Source organism: Periophthalmus magnuspinnatus, chromosome 22, assembly GCF_009829125.3.
Source record: "Periophthalmus magnuspinnatus isolate fPerMag1 chromosome 22, fPerMag1.2.pri, whole genome shotgun sequence".
Taxonomy (NCBI): domain Eukaryota; kingdom Metazoa; phylum Chordata; class Actinopteri; order Gobiiformes; family Gobiidae; genus Periophthalmus; species Periophthalmus magnuspinnatus.
Genome location: NC_047147.1, coordinates 13,845,283 through 13,864,124, shown reverse-complemented (window position 1 = coordinate 13,864,124; position 18,842 = coordinate 13,845,283). Strand labels below are relative to the sequence as shown.

Sequence of the window (18,842 nt, the reverse complement as noted above, 5' to 3'; positions counted from 1 at the left end):
TTGCAGCACTAATGACAGAATACAATGATTATTATGTAAAATCTACTTAACTACTCAACTACTGACCAAGATGGCAACTTTGCTGTTTTTATAAGTTTCAAAAGAGCAAAACACGCCTGCACTCATCTGCCTCCTTTTGGTCTTTTCATTTGTTCCTCTACTAAAGTATGTGTTGAAAAGTTTTAATTTAAGGTTGCAAATATATTTTAATTTCAAACAATGTCATCATGACCAATATACAGATTATAAAGTAAAAATTTAGACTTCGCATCATTAAGAACTAAGGCACGATGGATTACTAGCAAGTCAGTGAATACTTTTTTCAGTTTTCAGTACAAAGACAAAATTATGTGTTTCTTTTATTAGGCCTAAAAAGCTATTTGGCAACTTCTCACATGGAGCAAATTACAACAAGCTTTCCCCTGCAAGAAGACATCAAACTGATTGTGTATGAAAATTTGCCCCTTGATGCCTTTTGCTATTGATTGTCTTTCCCTTTTCTTGGAAGGACTACTAACTGTGGTACGCCGGCATTTATTTGTGTGTTTGTGAGGAGAAACAAATAAGGAATAATTATTGTCATCGGATCCTCTTTATCCTCTGTGCAGTGGCTTGTCTCGGGAGAATCAACAACCCGGCATGGCCCGTTCTATTCAAAGTGCGGTGTCCAGCCAAGCCGAGGCCCTCTGCAAAAAAAGCCATGTCTAGTGACAAAAAGGGTTATAAGTATGGAGAGGAGAAGAAAGACTGCAGCGGGGTGGGCGAGTTCCATATTAATGTGTGCAAATTCCCCCGCTCCTGCTGACTAAGATTAGAAAAATTAATTTCATGGATGCAGAGACAATACTGATGTCATCAAGCGGAGAGCAGAGGAGCAGTGTGCTGTTAACTCCTGCCTGCCCGGCCCAGAAAGAGAGATCAGGCTGCAATGAGCCAGAATCAAAGTGAACTAACAAACGGCTCTTGTGGTCAAATGTGGTGTAGCTCATGCATGGACTATGATCACACCTTTGCAATCTGTGGATACTTTTAAGTTTTTCTAATTCGGTAGCTGCTAAACTACTGGGCCAGGAACCAAATATAATCAATAAGCCTAATCAATATGTATTTTAACAGTTCAAATACTACAAATGTTATTAAAGATGTGCGTCAATAGAGGTGGTTACAATGTAAACGTGATGATGATTACATTTATTATTAAAATGTAAGTTTATACGTGTTTTTAGGCAAACTCCTGGGAACTCCCATATACGTTTTAATGCAAATCTACAATATTTTATTATTATTATTTTTATACATATAACACAATTCTATGTTTCTCAATTTGAAAATGCTATGTCTGTAAGCAAAAATGCCCTCTTAGACGTATATACAGTAATAAGTAATACTGATTCTGATTTGTGTTTTGCAAGCTGGAACATCAAACATCTAATCACAACCTTTAACAAATAATCAGCAGAAACTAAAGGTTCATTTGTATAATCACATTTGACAGACAATAAAACGTTACTGTGTACAAAGTTATAGACGAGAGCTGCCATGTAGACCAGAGCGTGTACTCAGTCTGTATTTACCAGTGACACCGGCCGAGCTGAGAATAAGGTGAACAAAGGGACATCCGATAAGAGGCTCCTGTAATGCGGCTTTTGTGTCGGTGCAATACAAATAATTGGTCTGTGTTTGTCGCCCTATGCATTTGACACCAATATTTACACCCCACACAAACACGCACCCACCGCTCCCATCATCCCCCCATCGCCCCTCCCCTGTGCATCAGCAAAAGTTGCCGAGCTCTGGTTTGGTCACGGCCGCTACAGACACGTCATTAGCTGTGTGGAGGAGAGCGTTGGAGGGAGGGAGGACAGGAGGAGAAGAGAGGCTGCTTCATCTGTCTCAAGTGAGATTGGGGTCATGGGGTCGTCCAAGCCCTTTTTCTCCACTGAGAGTGAGAGATGGAGGAAGCGGCAGGGACAAAAAGATGGGAAAAAACTCAATGACAAAACGAGATGTGGCTGACATGCTGGTGACACGGCATTAACAGCCAAAACAAATCAAATGCAATTGTCGGCAAAAGTGTGGAGGAGCACACTCTCAAATTGCCAGTTTTTCTGCACTGAATCTGTGGATGGATGGTTACATGAAAACAAGGGGGCATTACAGCATTTTCAGAACAGTTTGCAAGATACACTAAACTACGCTCTATGTGTTTATTTATCTTTTTAAACCACACAATCTTGGTCATCTGTAGAAAAGCATTGCACTTTTTATAGTGTCTGAATACAAGAAAATGCTACACTTTACTCTAATAAGAAACTGCTGAAGAAACCAGCAGGGGGCAGCTCTGAGGGCTCAGTTTTGTATGATGCCATTTTGCCACAAAATGAATAATAGTGAGGAATGAGTGAAAATAAAGCAGCACACTTTGATAAATGAATGAGCGGCGTAGGTAGGCGTAATTCTGTTCTGTGGAACTAAGCCTCATAAACTCCACAGAAAAGAGCAGGGGATTAAAAAGGTTTGAATGAAACAAAACACAACTCCGTGGATGTTTTTGATGAAATATAGAAAGCCAAAAAATGTTTAGCCTTATGCAGCCCTTTTATTTAAAACTTTTCCTTTGAAATATATACCCAACATGTGTTTGAATTTGGGTTGTCAAAAGTATCAATACCCGATATTAGTTGATACTAAAACTACTATCGACACTAGACACTCCTTTGATGTATGAATACTGAAAAAGCACAAAACAGGACCAGGCTTTAATAGAATGATGAAGATAATTCTAAAACTAGAACAAAAGATAGCATGGTAATATCTAAGAAACTACTTCAACAGCTTGTTTGGGGTTGAAAATTCCATTCTACTGAAAAAAAAAGTTTTCCTTATCAGGTATCAAGCCTTTCCTTACTATCAAACTCAAGGCTGAAATTTTAGTATTGTGACAACAGTAATTTAAACAACCCTGTAACGCGGGTTTTGTTCTGAACAGCCCAAATTAAAACAATGTCTTTGGAAGTAGTAGTGAATTATTTTTAGAAAGATATTCACATATGTTCACTGTGTAATGCTAAGAAGCTTGGTTCCCAGGCTCCTCCTGTCTCCCACTGTCCCAGCTCTTGGACGGAGCAGGACCGCTGGGCTCAGGGAGGAACCAGAAGAATGTGCTCCACTCACACTCCCTCAGCCGCAGTCCCATAGAGAGACAGTTACACAACACAAAGACACAACACAGCTATGGAAGGAAAGCATTATTTCCATGTGGACATAGAGCTAACATTAAACATGCAAACCCGATTCCCGTCTATTCCCGGACATCACCACCTTGGCGAATGGAATGACATTGGAGAGGAAACGCTTTTCTCCATCTCAGATAATTATGAAGGAGGCCCATATCGCCAAGTGTTTTTTTTTTGTTTTTTTTTTTTTTAATGAATTAGCAATGGTTATTCATGATAGTGTGAAAATACATAAGTGAATACTAAGCAACAGAAACGCTGCTAAAGGGTCCTGAGGGGGCTCTCTCTGCCATCCATTAGTCTTCCCTGCAAGGCAAAGCTTAACGAGCTCTTTGGGCTGGGAGGCCGGCCACTGCACAGGAGAGCACAGTGAATTATGAATGCTAATGCTACCTAAACCCAAAACACACTATACTGACTCTTACACTTTACGCAGCGTATTTCCACTTGTGCATCTTGATTTTCGGTGTAGGAGGACTGTTTCAAACAAATCAACGAAAGCATTAATCAAAGTAAACGTAGCAGTTCTATAAAAAGCAAGTGGGTCACACCAGCCGTGCCGTTAAAGAGCGCTCACTGCTAAAAACAAGGATTCGCAATCAGTCTGTTTGTTTTGGAGCACTGCCCAGTCCTCTTGGGGTGGAGGCATCCATATTTCTGCTGCAGGTGATCTATCAAGAACAAGAAAAAAACATAAAACACAAATAACAAACAGATACCATGACCTTCCTTCCTCGGGCGGATATTACATACTCATTAAAAGTCACCTGAAACAATTTGAGGCAAATTGATTTCATTATTGGACTCGGCACGACATACAAGGACCCCATGTCTGATAGCTCAGCGGGAAATTTACAAAGTTAATTAGAAAAAAATTGATTTTCATATAATTTTTCCCGCGCAGCTCTGCCACCACAATGACAGAGACAGGGGTGTGTGAATGCGATGGGAGATTATAGAAGTGATGGGAAGAGTAGCCCAAAATTGAACTTAAGCATTGCTACTTCAAAATAATAAATACATTTTGGGGAAAGAAATTTGATTGTCATTGATAATATAACTGAGAATTGTCAATAAATTTAGATATTTTTTTTTAATCTGGAGTCGAGTTTTTTTTTTTTATTATAATGCTTCAGATGCACAAATGTTTCAAAAAGTCAGCTGGACTAGATTTTCAGGTTAAGCCGTTTCATCTTGCACAACCTTGTACAATAACCATCTATACCTACAATACTGCTGGAGAACAGAGTTGATGTTGACACAGTCAAAACATACTCAGATAAGGGTGTTATTTTTACTCAGGTTAAATGTAAATGTACAGTGCAAGAAAAAAATTCAATGTAGTCAAAAGCAACCAATGTGTTAATATAGGACAATATGACTGATACTCACTTCTTTTAACCTGCTGACCGCTCCCACTCAAACAGACTGTTCCTTATAGCAGTCATGACATATTTGGCTTTTATTTTGACCTGTAATGAATGTCTCCTGCTCACAGTGAAGCCTCCCACAGAAATAGCCTCCTTGACCTGCTGTGCTGTGTCCCCTCCACGGCCCCCCCAGCTCACCCTGTGGATGGCCCCCCTGACTGTAGAGCCTGGGCCAGGCCTCCATCTCCTGAGTCCTGCCTCTGAATCAATCACAGGAGCTGGTGGGGGAGACGGGCCAATCAATGTGGGGCTCCAGGGCCCCACGCACATGTCTGCACAGGACCTCTCACTTCTATTACAGCAGAGCCCAGGGCCCCTGTTTACACTGCACGGACCGGGCCAAGCCACATGAATAACATATCTGCTGGTTAAAAGTCTTTTCTATATTTAGGGAAGGTTAACTAATAAACAGCTTTTCATATGGAAGCAATTATTGTATTGTGATGCAAGATATTACCACATGACTTATTAACTTCTAAGTTATTAACTATTAATTTATACTGAAACATATCCACAAGCTACTACCCTGAACATATGCATAACTTTGTAGTTATATGGGGAGTACTTACAGCCTGGAGAGAAAGGGCAACTGAGAGGCAATCCTATACCCACAGTTTCACTTTATTGATGTGGCATGTGCTCTGTCACATACAATAAAGACAATAAAAAACTGAAATTATCAATACACAGCTAAACCACATTGACTGTATCGGAGCTTATACATGTTATTTATCTAGAACATTGTCCTCTGGTATCAGTCAAAGCTTTGGTTCATGTATAGAGCCATGTCCATGTGCAGAGGAGTGTGTAGCAGATGTGTCCAGATGTACTCAGAAGACTGAGGCAGCCTGGACAGCACACACAGTTGGCAAGCCTTCTAACGGCCCTGTGCTTCTTATTGATAGAGGGATCACACAGACAGAGGAGCAGCCCACCACAATATTGTCCTGTGCTGTTATTCTTCCCAGTCGGCCTGGACCAAATGGGAGCTTCAGAGCCAAACTTACAGCTGTCAGATCTGGGCCAAATCAGAGCTGAACTCAGTTCAAACATTTAGTGAAAGAAGCAGTTCATTTATTGTGCACATGCCTCTACTGATGCCAGGCGCAAAGAACAGAAAGAAAGGGGAGGAATAATCATGAGACTGTATTGACTCTGTTACACTTATGTGAGTAAATATGTCAAGTATTTATACCTCTAACTTTAGTTTTATAACAGAACACTTTTAACCTCTTGTATGTAAAGCTATTGGTCTAACTACCCACCTCAAATAAAGTTTTATGTTTTAAATTCCTTGTTATTCCTTGTTATTATGTTGTGTTGTCTGATTATTTATACCCACCCATAAATCATCTGAAGTTATGAATTATTAAACAGGCGTGCAATCATTTGTAAAATATTTTAATTCTTATTTTGATAATATAGTTATTTTGAAGTAAGAATGTTTTTATGTATTGTTGGCTTCTTTTCTCACCTCTACAGTCAGCACAGACAATAGATTGACTTTCAACAAAAAAACAACTATATTTTATGTCTATGATAATATTTGCCTGTTTTTGACTATGCTATGGCCATAACAGCTTGTACTCCTCAAGGTAGTGACCTGAGCTGATAATGTACTTGTGCGTTTTGCCTTTACAAAAAGCATGTGTTGTCTGCTCATTCCCCATTATTGCCTGTTGAATTGTCTCCCTGACCCTGCTCCCGGTGCCATCTTTCTTCTCTGGCTGCTGCAGAGTTATGGAGTGGGGCCGACGTTTATGGAGGGTCGACCCTCTTCTCCGAGCTTTGATCCGCAATGTTCTATAGCCTATAGTTTTGTAGGGGTCATCCCAGAAGAGCTATGCAGCCAGTGGTGTGTGTAAATGAAAGCACATTGAGTCACCACAGGGGCCTTGGAGGATTTGAAGAGCGCTGTGAGGTGTATGCTGGCCCCTATCCATGTGGCTGCCAAGGCTATAGTCTACAAATGCAGGTGTGGGTAGACTATACAACATTAATGCATAAGATGAATGGTATAGAAACACTTTCTTTAACACCATCTTTCATAAACTGCATAACATCCTGTAACAGTAACCCTTGCCATAAGTATCATGTAATTACCGGTTGCATAATGTGTTATATTTGAGTTCAATTCTACTAGGGTGTTAAGACAATGACATGTAAAGTATCTGATCATTGTCTGATTTCTGGAGGTAACAGGTCATTGAAATGTCGTATTATCAGTTACATCTGAGTAATCTGATTTCTTTCTGATTACTTACACCTATGCAGGTTTTGACAAGGGAAATTATGCAATTAAGAGATTACTAATGTGGCAAGCACAAAAATGAAAGAAAATGTTAAAGACTGAAATACGTGTCACCAGGTGTTTTTGATGATCAGATTTCTCTGATCATTTAAACACTTACCTAAAATCTGATCTAATTACAAAGTTATCTTATTGTTCTAATTATATGATTTTACTGGCCATGCAAGTGTGCCCAGTGAGTTAGGTTACATGTTATTAGAAGCTGATACACAGTGCAATATACTGTGTGGTGTAAAATAATGTGTGACCCAAAACAACTAAAGTGCCAAAAAAAATGTCAAAGCCAAAATCAATTCAACAGCATCATAGCTCTCCTATCGGTCATCTCTGTTTCATCCAGTGCCTGTGTCCCCTATACAAATTATTCATGCCAGTAGCTAAATGTATTCATACCATTCTGTTTACTTTATTATGGCACTTTTATTCTGCTCTTTTCCCCACATTTGTTTACAAGAATAAAAGCCTACTCTGACAGAATTATCCCTCTGCACAACAAAAATAAATCACAGCGCTTGCACACACATCATTCACATTCAAAGAGCACCGCTAAATTATAGATGGCCCCTTTCTCCCCAAATATGCATTTCATTAGCATTTCCTTCGCTTGTTGTGTTTTTTTTTCTCTTTCTATCCGCTTGTGCACAGGACCAACTAATGCATGCACGTCAGACTGTGTGTGTGTGTGTGTGAGCGGAGAATGGGAGCATCGCAGCTAAGCAGGACACGTCCCCCTTCCCAGGCCTAATTTAGGATTCAATTACAATACTCTTTAAAAAGCGTCGACTTCGCAATTAATTATTTTAAGATTAGTCTGACAGTAATGGGCCTCCCACTGACGCCAGCAGCCAGTGCAGGACGGCCCCCCTTGCACCCCGGGACTAGCCTTGTCTCCTCTTGTCTTATATATAGAAAATAAACGCGCGCTGTGTCGAAATCCTGGTTCATTGTGCGGCTCTACCCTTCACACTCTGCCTGCCTTCTCTCCATCTCGCTCGGGCTCACTCTCCAGAGGAAACGCCAGATAAATCTTCCTCTGTTCACCTTCACCCTCCTCTGTCCTCTCTCCTCCTCCTCCTCCTCTTCCTCTCAGTAGCACACTCACTTTGTTTCTCTTCTTTTTGTTGTTCTTTGTCCCTTCATTACTCTGTCACGAGCTCCATGGCGGAAGTAGTGCATTTGCCAGTATACGGAGTGCTGCTTTTTTACGAGCCACCAGGGCCTTCTCCCACGTCCTCTCTCTCTCTCTGGCGTCCCGGGTAACGCTGACGGATGAGACGTGCGAAGGCGTGCACGTGAACGCACACATGAGGAAGAGAAACATGCTGTCTCTTTCTCCTGCTTTGATTGCCTAGCGTTTGGTTTCTCCCCTCTCTTCCTCTCCGCTGCTGCATGGTACTTCCTCCCACCTATCACCACACTGCGTACCCAAACTACTTTCCTCGTTTCGGAAATGAATGTCATCATACATCCCTTTCCTCCCGCCATTCCCACTTCCCCTGACACCCCCGGGCAAACCTCAGCTCAAGCCCACGATTGTGTTTATTTAAATATTTGATATGTAAGCAGTCATAAAATAAATGTCAGGAGCGGAGGGGTGAAATAGATAGGGGGCCATTCTGGGTAATGGTTTCTGATGTATGCTGAGGCCCCAACATTGTCACCTTCACTGGTTCCCCCAGAAAATAAAATAGCCTGCAAAGACACTAAAGCAACAGGGGAATAGATGAAGCAGGGCACAGACCACTCTCTCTCCCTCTCTCTCTTATACGCACTCGTTCAGCCAGCGATATGGAAAATAGGCCCTCCCATGCACAATTGACTTCTAATATATTGTATACTCCTCAAACCATCCATTTACCAGGCATTGCAATTTCAGGGGCCCCAAAAGCAGCACTTTGCCTGCACTTTTGAGAACACCTTAAAAAAGAAAAACGCAGCTTGTTCAAATACTCTCTCTCTCACTCCCTCTCTCTAAAGTGCCAATTCAAACATGTCTGCGAAAGTGACAAAACATCACCGTGCTGTATTGACTCGCATGTTGGGCAGAGCGCCTGGTGATACCTACTGTTTAGAAGCGGCACACAACCTCCACATGCTCGCAAGAACGTTTCCCACCTAGTAGTACCCGAAGGATTACAGCCTGTAACAATTTCACCCAAGAACTGATAAAAGAGGGGAGGTGGGCGGGATGCATAAATCAAGTGCAGCCACTGAGGAAGAGAGACAGAGGAGAGTTAGGGAGTGAACAACCTTGAGTCTCTCCTTGATGCAGAGATGCTGGAATACTGCAGATCAGCACAAAATGGAATCCCCAATTAAGAATAAAAATCATCAGGAAATGTTCATTAGCGCTGATGGTATATTGGCTTGGCATTTCAGGGCCTTTTATACTCAGACCTTTGCCTAACAAGCTCCCAGGCTGGACCAAAGGGCTATAGGAGAGGAGTGACATCACATCGGGGATCACATGTCACAGGGGCTGCCATGCTGGTGCAGGTTGACCCCATCAGCAGGAGTTGTTTAAATATGTACAGTACATTCAATCCCTAATGGAATTTCCTTTGTTTCATTACACAAGTTTTGAGCTATACTGAGCTAATTAACTAATTTAGCTAGCTATGTGAGTTCATAGTTATCATTGTACTATCAAATAAACTTCAAGGACAGTGATGTACAAAGAAAAATACTGAGAAATTGATTTTTCTATCAGTCCAGGTTGGGAAAAAAAATTTAAGTATCAACTATTACCAAATTTAGCAAGCAATTTTTTCACTGTTTTCCACACATAATTATGATTTTGATGATAATTTTCCAGTTGTTAACACCTATAAAGTAATTGTGTATATATGATATGTGTGTTTTTAAAATTAAAATAGTTTCTCACAGATTATAATAATAGAATACTAATTATAATCAAATTCCTATCCAATTTAACATTTAAAGGCATTTGTCAGCTCTCTTTCCCAGAGTGAAACTGGCCTTGTAGGGGTCATATATGCATAATTTAGTCACGTGTTGTATGTCTGTACTGTTTGTAAATGGATACATACAGACTATAGTGAACAGTACATTTCTATATCCATGCATTAGTCTGGCTGTATATAGAAGAGAGCGCCCCCGCCAGTGCACAGGTCAGGGTGCCCTCCAGAGTGCGCCCTCGTCTCTGTTAATTACCACTAATTGGCCCCGCTCGTTTCTCTGCCGCCATAATGGAACCATTCATCTTTACTACTTAATGAGTATAGCAGTGTAGTCACCAGCCAAGGTCACCCCACAGCCACCCGCAACCGAGAGAGGAAGGCTCAGAAACTGGAAAGAAAGATGGAGAGGCTGTCTATTTGAACGCAAAACTTTTAAACATGATTCAGCTTTTTGGAATCTGAGGAGAAGTTAGGCAACCCAGTCTGCAGTGTCCAAGACCAACCACAACACACATGGGGAATTTCCAAAGACAGTCTAATTAGAATACCCTTCTGCAACTAAAACAATACTTCTTTTCAAACTACGCTGTCTCACAGTAAAGAGAGAATGTACTTTTCAAATCAGTCCAACAATTGGTGCTGACTCCAGTCATGGCGGGTGAGAGGGCAAGTGTTTTAGCGTTTCTCAGATAGCATGCAACTTCTAATTAACGGTTTAGATTTCAGAGCGCAATCTTGGTTTAAAAAGGGCTGTACTATACATTTTAAAACCTAAGTCACCCAACAACTGCATTGCATAGTAACCCTAAAAGTAACCGTAAACTAAAACCCTGACTAAAATGTTTCCATTCCATAGTTTTCCAAAATGTACTATTTCTCAATAGATTTTCCATAATCCATCGCATTTAAGAGTTTCTGAGTATTCAACAACAGTGCGCGTCTGTGGCAGTTTGTTGCAAAAGAAAAAAATAAAAATAAAAAAGTCAGATCTGAAATGTTACATATACCCAAGGGCCAGCGGGTCAGAAAGACAACATTTCACGACAGCAAGGGCCATGTAGGCTGTCAGCTCTAGCCTATGGCACATTGGAAGGATACGACATCAACGCTTGGAACATCATAATCTGCCCTGTCAAGTCAAGCCAAAAGTTGACAACCAGGCATTTCCAGGAAGAAGTGCCAGTGAGGTCTATTGAATCCACATTCTCCTCGGAAAAAGCAGAGGAGAAGCGCGTCCTTGTTCTATTTGGTCTATAGATTATGGTAATGCGGTATTCCTCTCTCTCCATTGACACATGCCTGACATTACAGTAACCTTTGCATGTTTAGCCAACAGTAGCTATAGCTGATCATTGAGAAATCAGGAGTCACACAGTTGCACAGGGAGATTAGAGCTGTGCACTGCAAACATCTTCCCCCTGTTAACAGTATTGATATCCTTTAAGGGAATTAACAACTTAAAGAATAAGACAATTTAACTTCGAAAATAAAGTTCACGGTGTAGTCGATATCTAATCCAGTCTATCCGGTTTTTGCCAGAGGAGTGGCAGGTGGAATGTAAAAACAAGCCAGGATATATCAGTAGCTCATAATACAAAGAATAAATAGCTATGCCGGCACAACAGATGCCGATAACAGCCTCGATAAGCAATGTTTACTTCAATCATTTCTAACGGGGGAGCTTAAAATTAAAATTTGTCAAAAATGAATCTATTTTAGCATTTCCATTTCAATTCAACAAATAATGCTTTGTTACTTAGTTATTAATAGATTCCTTGCTGTAGGGAAAATGAGAGATTTCCTAGTTGAGAACATATATCCCTGAACTAGAAAATCATAACATTTTAAAAAGTTACACTGCGTGACTTTTCTGATGGAGGGACCACCACCTGCTTGTATACAGTTTTATTCCCTTGACTGGAATGTTTCACAATATGGCATCAAACTTTGTTAAATGTATTTAACTACATGTTGTTATTGCTTAAGAAATATATTGAAAAACATGGAGGATGGCAGGTACTGAATACTGTATATTTTTGTATTTTGTATGTTTTGTATTCTGTACTTTACTTTTTGCTCTGACCAGTATATTCCCAAGATTGTAGTGGGGAGTTCAAGTGACTTAAAATTGCTTGCCCATCACTCACCATGAGAACACAGCAACAACAAAAAAACATAAACCAGCAAGCTGCTTGCAATAGAAAATCTCAAAAACACTATACAGGTGTCATGTTGAGGCTAGAAAATACATTTGGGCCTTGTCAAAGCATAGCATAAGTTTGTGTGAGATAAAAAACTAAACAAAAGCGGAGAGAGGCTGCATGTTCTTGTCAGTTCATTTTGTTGTTCCTACGCGTCCCCACACCGTGATTGTGGAGTTTTTTAAAAGCTGAGCAAATGGTTCTGTCATGCCAGTGTTGATTAAAATCACCTCCAACCAAACAGTGAGACAGTCTGGGAGCTCAGAGAAGTGTGCTAGCTTTGATGTTAGCGCTTGGTAATGATGATGAGAGCCACAATTATGATGATGTCCTTACTTACTGGATGAAAAACACACACACAAATGTACACTTGCATTGAGTCGTATTTACTCTAATCGCGCAGCTGTGAGAGGCACTGATTTCTGCAGATACGAATGATATGACTTTAGCAGAGGATATAAAATGTGCTTACACTTGAGGGATGTGTGTGGAAGAAAGCTGGTGGCTCAAATAACACTTACAATAAAGCCTAAATGCATGACTGTGTATTTGCTATGTATTTTAAAATTTGTAACAAAGTCTAAATTAGGCCTAGTATGTTAGTTAGTGATACAAATGAGCTAATTGTGCAAAAATGTTTTTTGTACGTAGATGAGTTATTGCAATACACTCGTCACTTAGGTGCATTGCAAATCAAACATATATATTTTATTTCAATTGTCCAAATAAGGCCACAATTCCAATTCTGGAGCTTGTTAATAACAGTGGTCGCTTGCAGACCAGCTCAGTTTAGTGCTTATTTCACACAATTTGTCAACTATCTAAACATCTAGGAAGTGACTGCTGCTCCCTCAGGACAGTAAAAAGTGGCGTTACTATAAGGCTTTTAAAAATCTATAGTGGACCATCTGTTAAGAAGGTATAGTTGTCATCCTACATAGTTGTTTCATGGAGGAACATCAAGCTACAGGCGGTGTGTGACTTAAGAAAGAAGCAAGAGAGAAAGTGATGCTCCTCTGGGATTGGGAAAGGGAGGGAGGAGGGGGGCGGTCCCATTCAGCAGCTCCACGTGGCTAATTTACATATGTGAAGGTCAGAGGGGTGGGCTGGGTGCCACGGCAGCACCCGACACCATGAGACCTGGCACCCAGCCAAGAGACTATATGTGTGTGCGTGTGTGTGCAAGAGGCCAACAGATTGTAAATACTACTTGTGTATATCGTTCAAAGAGAGAGGAGGATTTAAACTTTGCTGACATTTGCCAAAGGTTTTTTTTTTTTTCTCTCTCCGTGTGAACCCGGTCGGGCCATTCCTCAGGAGTCAGCAGTGATCCTTGTGACTTACATCAAATATAGTCTACAATTCTGCATCTCCGTCTTATACTCCCTATCACTAAACGCATTGTAAAAACAACATGATCACAAATTCTAGTACATCGGCTTGGCACTGCAAAGTACAAAACAGAACACTGATATTTCAAATAGTAATTGTAATTGAATTTATCTGATTATCAATAAAACCTTCATGAGCAACTCTAACAGCATTGGCTTATGGGTGAAATAATATTAACTTGTTTTCAAATTAAGTGTTGCTCGAGAGGGCCTATATTTCATTTATATCTATGTCAGACATGCACATAAAACATAGCAGAGTGCCTAAAGACAAGCTGCATATTTTATAAGTGAGCAAGCCCAAACATAACAATCAAGAGCCAATCCAAAGGACTAAATCGCCCACGCCATCCAGTCCAAATTTCCCCTATGGATAATTACGTTCTGTTACCGGCCGCTTAGATAAGAAGACGGTGCCGAGAAACAGCTGACATCAAATCAACGCCTGCCCGTAGTAATTAAATCCCTTCTTCGGGGTGTTTACACATCAACCTTTGACTCGGGGGGATGTATGTGTACAATGGAGCTATGCACAAAACATACATTAACTAATAACACAAGCCTGTACCACTCATGTACAGGCATTTAATATTTATTATTTTTAAAGACGCAAACTTAATTGGCGTTTGGTGGAAAACCGCATGCTCACAAGGATAACCTCTGCCTGGCAATTACCTACGCCGGCTAGCTGTTTTATCCGGGAAAGATGGAGAAAAAAAAAGAGCTGGGGCTCTTATCGGACGCGACAGAGCAAATTAAAACAGCACTATGGTCTAGCTAATCAGCGCTACAGCGAAGATGTAAACAAAACGACATAAACAAATGAGAAAAGGGAGGGGGGTATATGCTGGACTAGTGCTGACCAGGAGGTTTAGCCTGCAAACACGACACATTCAAGGGCACACTCAGACACCCAAACTATCACCTGGGTGACCACTGTTGGACTGCACCTGTGGGCTGCCTGTTCTATGCACTACATGTACCATAAATTAATTCTCCGCCATATCCATAGTCAAACCCATCACTATGCAAGACTCCCCGAGATAGCCGCATAATACAACGTGACATTGATGCATCGCTCCCATTATAAAGTCTTTGTTCGTATCACACTAATAATTCATAAGGGAGAAATGTAAACAGTATGCACTGGAGAGCAGAGAGTGAGAAGGGATCATATCAAGGTAAGCACATTAGCAAGCGATGGGTCTGCCTCTGTGCGTCTTTGATATGAAGAACTGAACTGTAGCACTGGGCTTTTGATTTCTTATTTTCTACAATTAAAACGACAAAACAAATAGCATAATTGATAACTTTGTAAGAAATACAAATGCAGTTTACGGTTTTTATTAGGTCAGGTTTAAACAAATCGCTGCTTTAATTAGCAGCAACAACTTACTAGGCTGTTGTTTCGTCTGCTAATTGCTTTTGTTTGTGTATGTGTGTATAATAAAGTGAGCTTTTTAACACATTCAGACTGAGATTCTAGACTATTCTGAGCCAATAAAATAGGAACATGTAACAGCTATAATGATGATGTGCCGGACATAATGCATTCACTATTGCCAAAGAAGAGGGTGTACAATGAATGCCAAATATTCTTCTGTTCATGACTTCAAATGGGCCAGAGTCATTTGAAAACTAGGACAATGCCATTTTGATGAGCACTTTGACACAGGCATAGACAGGTGCACGGGAGTCTGTGTCTTTATTTTGGTGAGTGGTCAGGCCCGGCGTAAATGGGGTGCACTCTGGAGGGGCAGGCAGAGGGGAGGGGTAATTGAATTTGAAAGAGGGGGAAAGTGTGCCAACAGGTGACAAGAGGCCTGCTCCCCACCAAATGCACTCTCTCAAGCACAGCGCAGTCATATCACGGGGCCAATTTGGAGACGGTATATTATGCACTACACCGCTCGGCTCTCGCTCACAGCCTGTCAGTGCAGAGAAGAGCCGCGCTGCTGCTACCGCTGCTCTAAATATGAATTAAACATTGGGATTTGTGCCGTGAATATACTGCGCCTGAAATGTTGGGAGTCAAGTAAAAACAGTAACACGTGTGCTCGCTTCTGAAGATAGGTTAGAATAAAATGCTGAAAAGTAAATGTTTTCAAATGGGGAGCATAAGCTCTACATAGTTTTATTTGACAAATTTGAATGAGGAAAAATTAAGCCCAAGATGCATGATTAACAGCGGTAGTAGCGGTCAGGACTGAGGCTATTGTGGGTTTGACCATCATATCAGTATCATTTACACCGATCAATACAGCAGAGGAGCCCAGCACACTACATCCAGCCAATGCAGATTGCTTTTAAATTTAAACATGTGGGTTAATGAACTGCTGCAGTTATGTCTGAGATGCATGGTAAATACATACGTTCCATCTCTCTGTTCTCCGGTGGTCCAGATGTGTCATTCACATCTGGACATAATTTAAGTCATCAACTACTGTCAGTGATGGGCTGATTTAACACAAACTGTGTTACTAAGGTTTGGAATAGTTATATTCTTACAAGACCTATTTATGCACAGAATAACTGAACATGGATTTAGCATAAAGGCTTCTAGTGATATACCAGCTTAGATGTTTGAATGGAGTCGGACTGATATTTGACAGTTGTATAAGTAATGGGAATAGTAGGCTACATAATAAAAACAAGTCTTAGTCTTAACCTGTTCTGTTTTGTAACTAATTCTTTTTCTTATTTTTCTTAATTCTTATTCCCACAGGACGTGAAAACACCATCGCCCATCATCAGTGGAAGAAGCTTTTACTAATGCAGTCTGTCCAACAGGGCCATGGGGAGCCAATCAGATGGCAGACGGTGTGTCAAATGTGAGCCAAGAGCACTGAGCGCTTTTGGCCACTTTACCTCCAATTCAAATTCCTGAGTTACACAGAAAGCATGAAACAGAGTAGTAGTAGCAGCAGCACCATGTTTTCAGCCATGGAATGGCAATGGAATGGTTAGCTCCACGGTATATACATGGCCTGTTTTATACATCAGTTAGTCATCCAAGCCATTTAAATAACAAAATGTTTCAAAAAGTAATCATACAAAACTGTTTTAGATATCAGTATTAAAGTGAATGAATTAAAAGGGGTAATACATGAGCATAGTTCACATAACTAGGCCAACGTTTTTTATACCTAATTAACTCAGGTCTACATGTGAGCCTACATGGCTCCTGGAAACAAATGTGTAGCATAATGCAATTCACTGATAGACAGCACGAAAAAACAGGTCGTTTTGAGATCTCTGATCATGTCGACAACTGGCTTTTGATTAAACTCCCTATGCCGGGCTATTAAAGAATATCTTAGAATGAACTTTTAAACACACAACCTAGAAAACATGATCATGTAGTGTGTGTCTATGCGTGTGTGTGTAACGCCTGATCAAAGCAGAGACCTGAGTGAGTGACAGCTCACGCAGTGTGAGGAGACTGACCTCAGGTCACCGATGCTCCGCGGAGCGGACTAAGTTTCCAGAACTCACCTGCGCTCTGCCGATGCCCTGGCCTCCATTTCCGGGACTCATGGAGTGGGGTTGATTTCTCTGCTGGCCTCCCCAACCGTGAGTTGAAGGCGCTCCGTACTGTGGTCCCATGTCCTTTCCCAAACCCATGCTGGCCTGCTGCTGCTGCTGCGACGAAGGACCACTGTATTCTTGATAGGCAGCGCCATAGCCCCGCATCATAGGACTGGGGGATGTGAGCAGCTGGTTTAGGGTCGGCGTGGCCCCGGAGGGATGCTGCTGAGGCTGGCTCTGTCCTGGGTACCTCTGAAAGCCACCCGAAGTCGGTCCCAGAGGGGACTTGCTGTGGCCCGCAGGAGAGCTGCTGCCCATCATCATGTTCCCGGGCTGTCTGCACCCCGTGGAGCCCATCATCCCGTAAGCCCCACCACCATAGCCCGCACGGTACCCTGGGTATTGGTTGTATTGGCTATTATAGCCCGTTTCGTGGGAGTTCTCCAGGCTGTTATGAGCCATCCCTGAGCCGCCATGTTGCTCATAATAGGAACGAGGAGTGTAATAGTTGTTATTGAACTCAGAGTTGTTGCTTGTTGGTCCCAAGTTTCCGTGCTCATACCTGCCCCCCATCATCCTCTCCGCGGGCTTACAGGTGAGCTCACCCTCACCTTTCCCCGTCATGAGCTGCTGCTGTGGCTCTCCCTGGCCCCCTAACAGGTTCTCCTTGCCGCCGTGGTGAGGGTGATCTACGGCCCTATCCCCACGGGGACCTTGGCCGTTATTGTTGGCTGTGTTGTTACTTTGGATCTGCCGTTGCTGATGTGGCGCAAACTGGTTGAAGTGCGTCGGCGGTGGCGGCTGCTGTTGTGTTTGAGGCTGGGGGTCTCCGCTCCCCACACATTTCAGCTTGTGGTTCGCGATCAAGCCCACTTCCATCGAGGAAGTGGATGAGTGAGTCGACGCCGGAGCTAAAGAGAGATTGTTCCCATCTTTGTCATGTCCGTCCGCAGCGTTGTGACTCGTGGAAGTTGAATGGACCATGTTGTTCTCGTTTCGGCGGAGATGATCTACATTATTCAGAGTTCCATCTCCAGCTCCGAGCATCAGTCCAGTCCGCTGCACGGTCCCACCTCCTCCGGATTTCCCCGAACCGAGGTCCGGTCCCAAGCTGCTTGACAGTTTCTTGTTTTTACTAGTTCTGGTCGGAGCCGATGCCACTTGCGCAGCCATAGTCACTGCAACATCTCAGCGCGCAGTGACAGCAAGCTCCAGCCAGCCTTGCGCACAGAACAGTACCAGAGAGGCAAAAAGCACGCGCAGGAGGTATAAATGCGTATATTCAGCAAAAACTAGCTTTGTTCTCGCGCTGTGGTTGTAACATGGCGCGTCAACGCGGTTTCATCTTCAAAGTTTCTCCAGTAGTTTAAAACAAACTTTTCTCTAGCCCCCACCGCCTCTCATCCATCCTGCTTCTCGGTAATGTGTAGCAGCGTCTCCCGGAGCCCTTGTGGCCCAGCATGGCATGAGAGAGAGCGGGCTCGACCAGCTTATCCACCTCCTGCTCTAGCGCGCCTCGCAGGAAAATGTGGACTGGAGTAGTGAGCCATTACACACGCTGCACGACTATGCATCCCTTTTATAGAACAGTTTAACTGCTTGTAAAGCGTACCCCAGACGGGACTTTAACATGGGAAAAGCAGCTTTTACCCGAAAAGGCAGTGAATGATCTACCCCATTAATAAGCTATTTATCGTGAAATAATGAGTCGCCTCACTCGTAGGCTATAACTAACATTTTTACGCATCAAAATATGTTCCGGTAGTGACGGAGGAATAAAACCCCAACACATTTATGGTTAAAACAAATACATATAAACTGAAA

At 42.1% G+C, this 18,842-nt stretch overlaps 1 protein-coding gene across 3 annotated transcripts in view; it reads right to left on the bottom strand.

The window, feature by feature from the left end:
* arid1b (AT rich interactive domain 1B (SWI1-like)) overlaps nt 1–18,504 on the bottom strand; it is a 150,057-nt gene extending 131,553 nt beyond the window's left edge. For all 3 annotated transcript variants that reach the window (XM_055230995.1, XM_033988062.2, XM_055230996.1), the window contains exon 1: nt 16,986–18,504. In XM_055230995.1, coding sequence (XP_055086970.1) covers nt 16,986–18,191 — 1,206 coding nt within the window. In that variant the 5' untranslated portion in view covers nt 18,192–18,504. The remainder of the gene's footprint in view (nt 1–16,985) is intronic.
* Nucleotides 18,505–18,842: the final 338 nt, after the last annotated feature.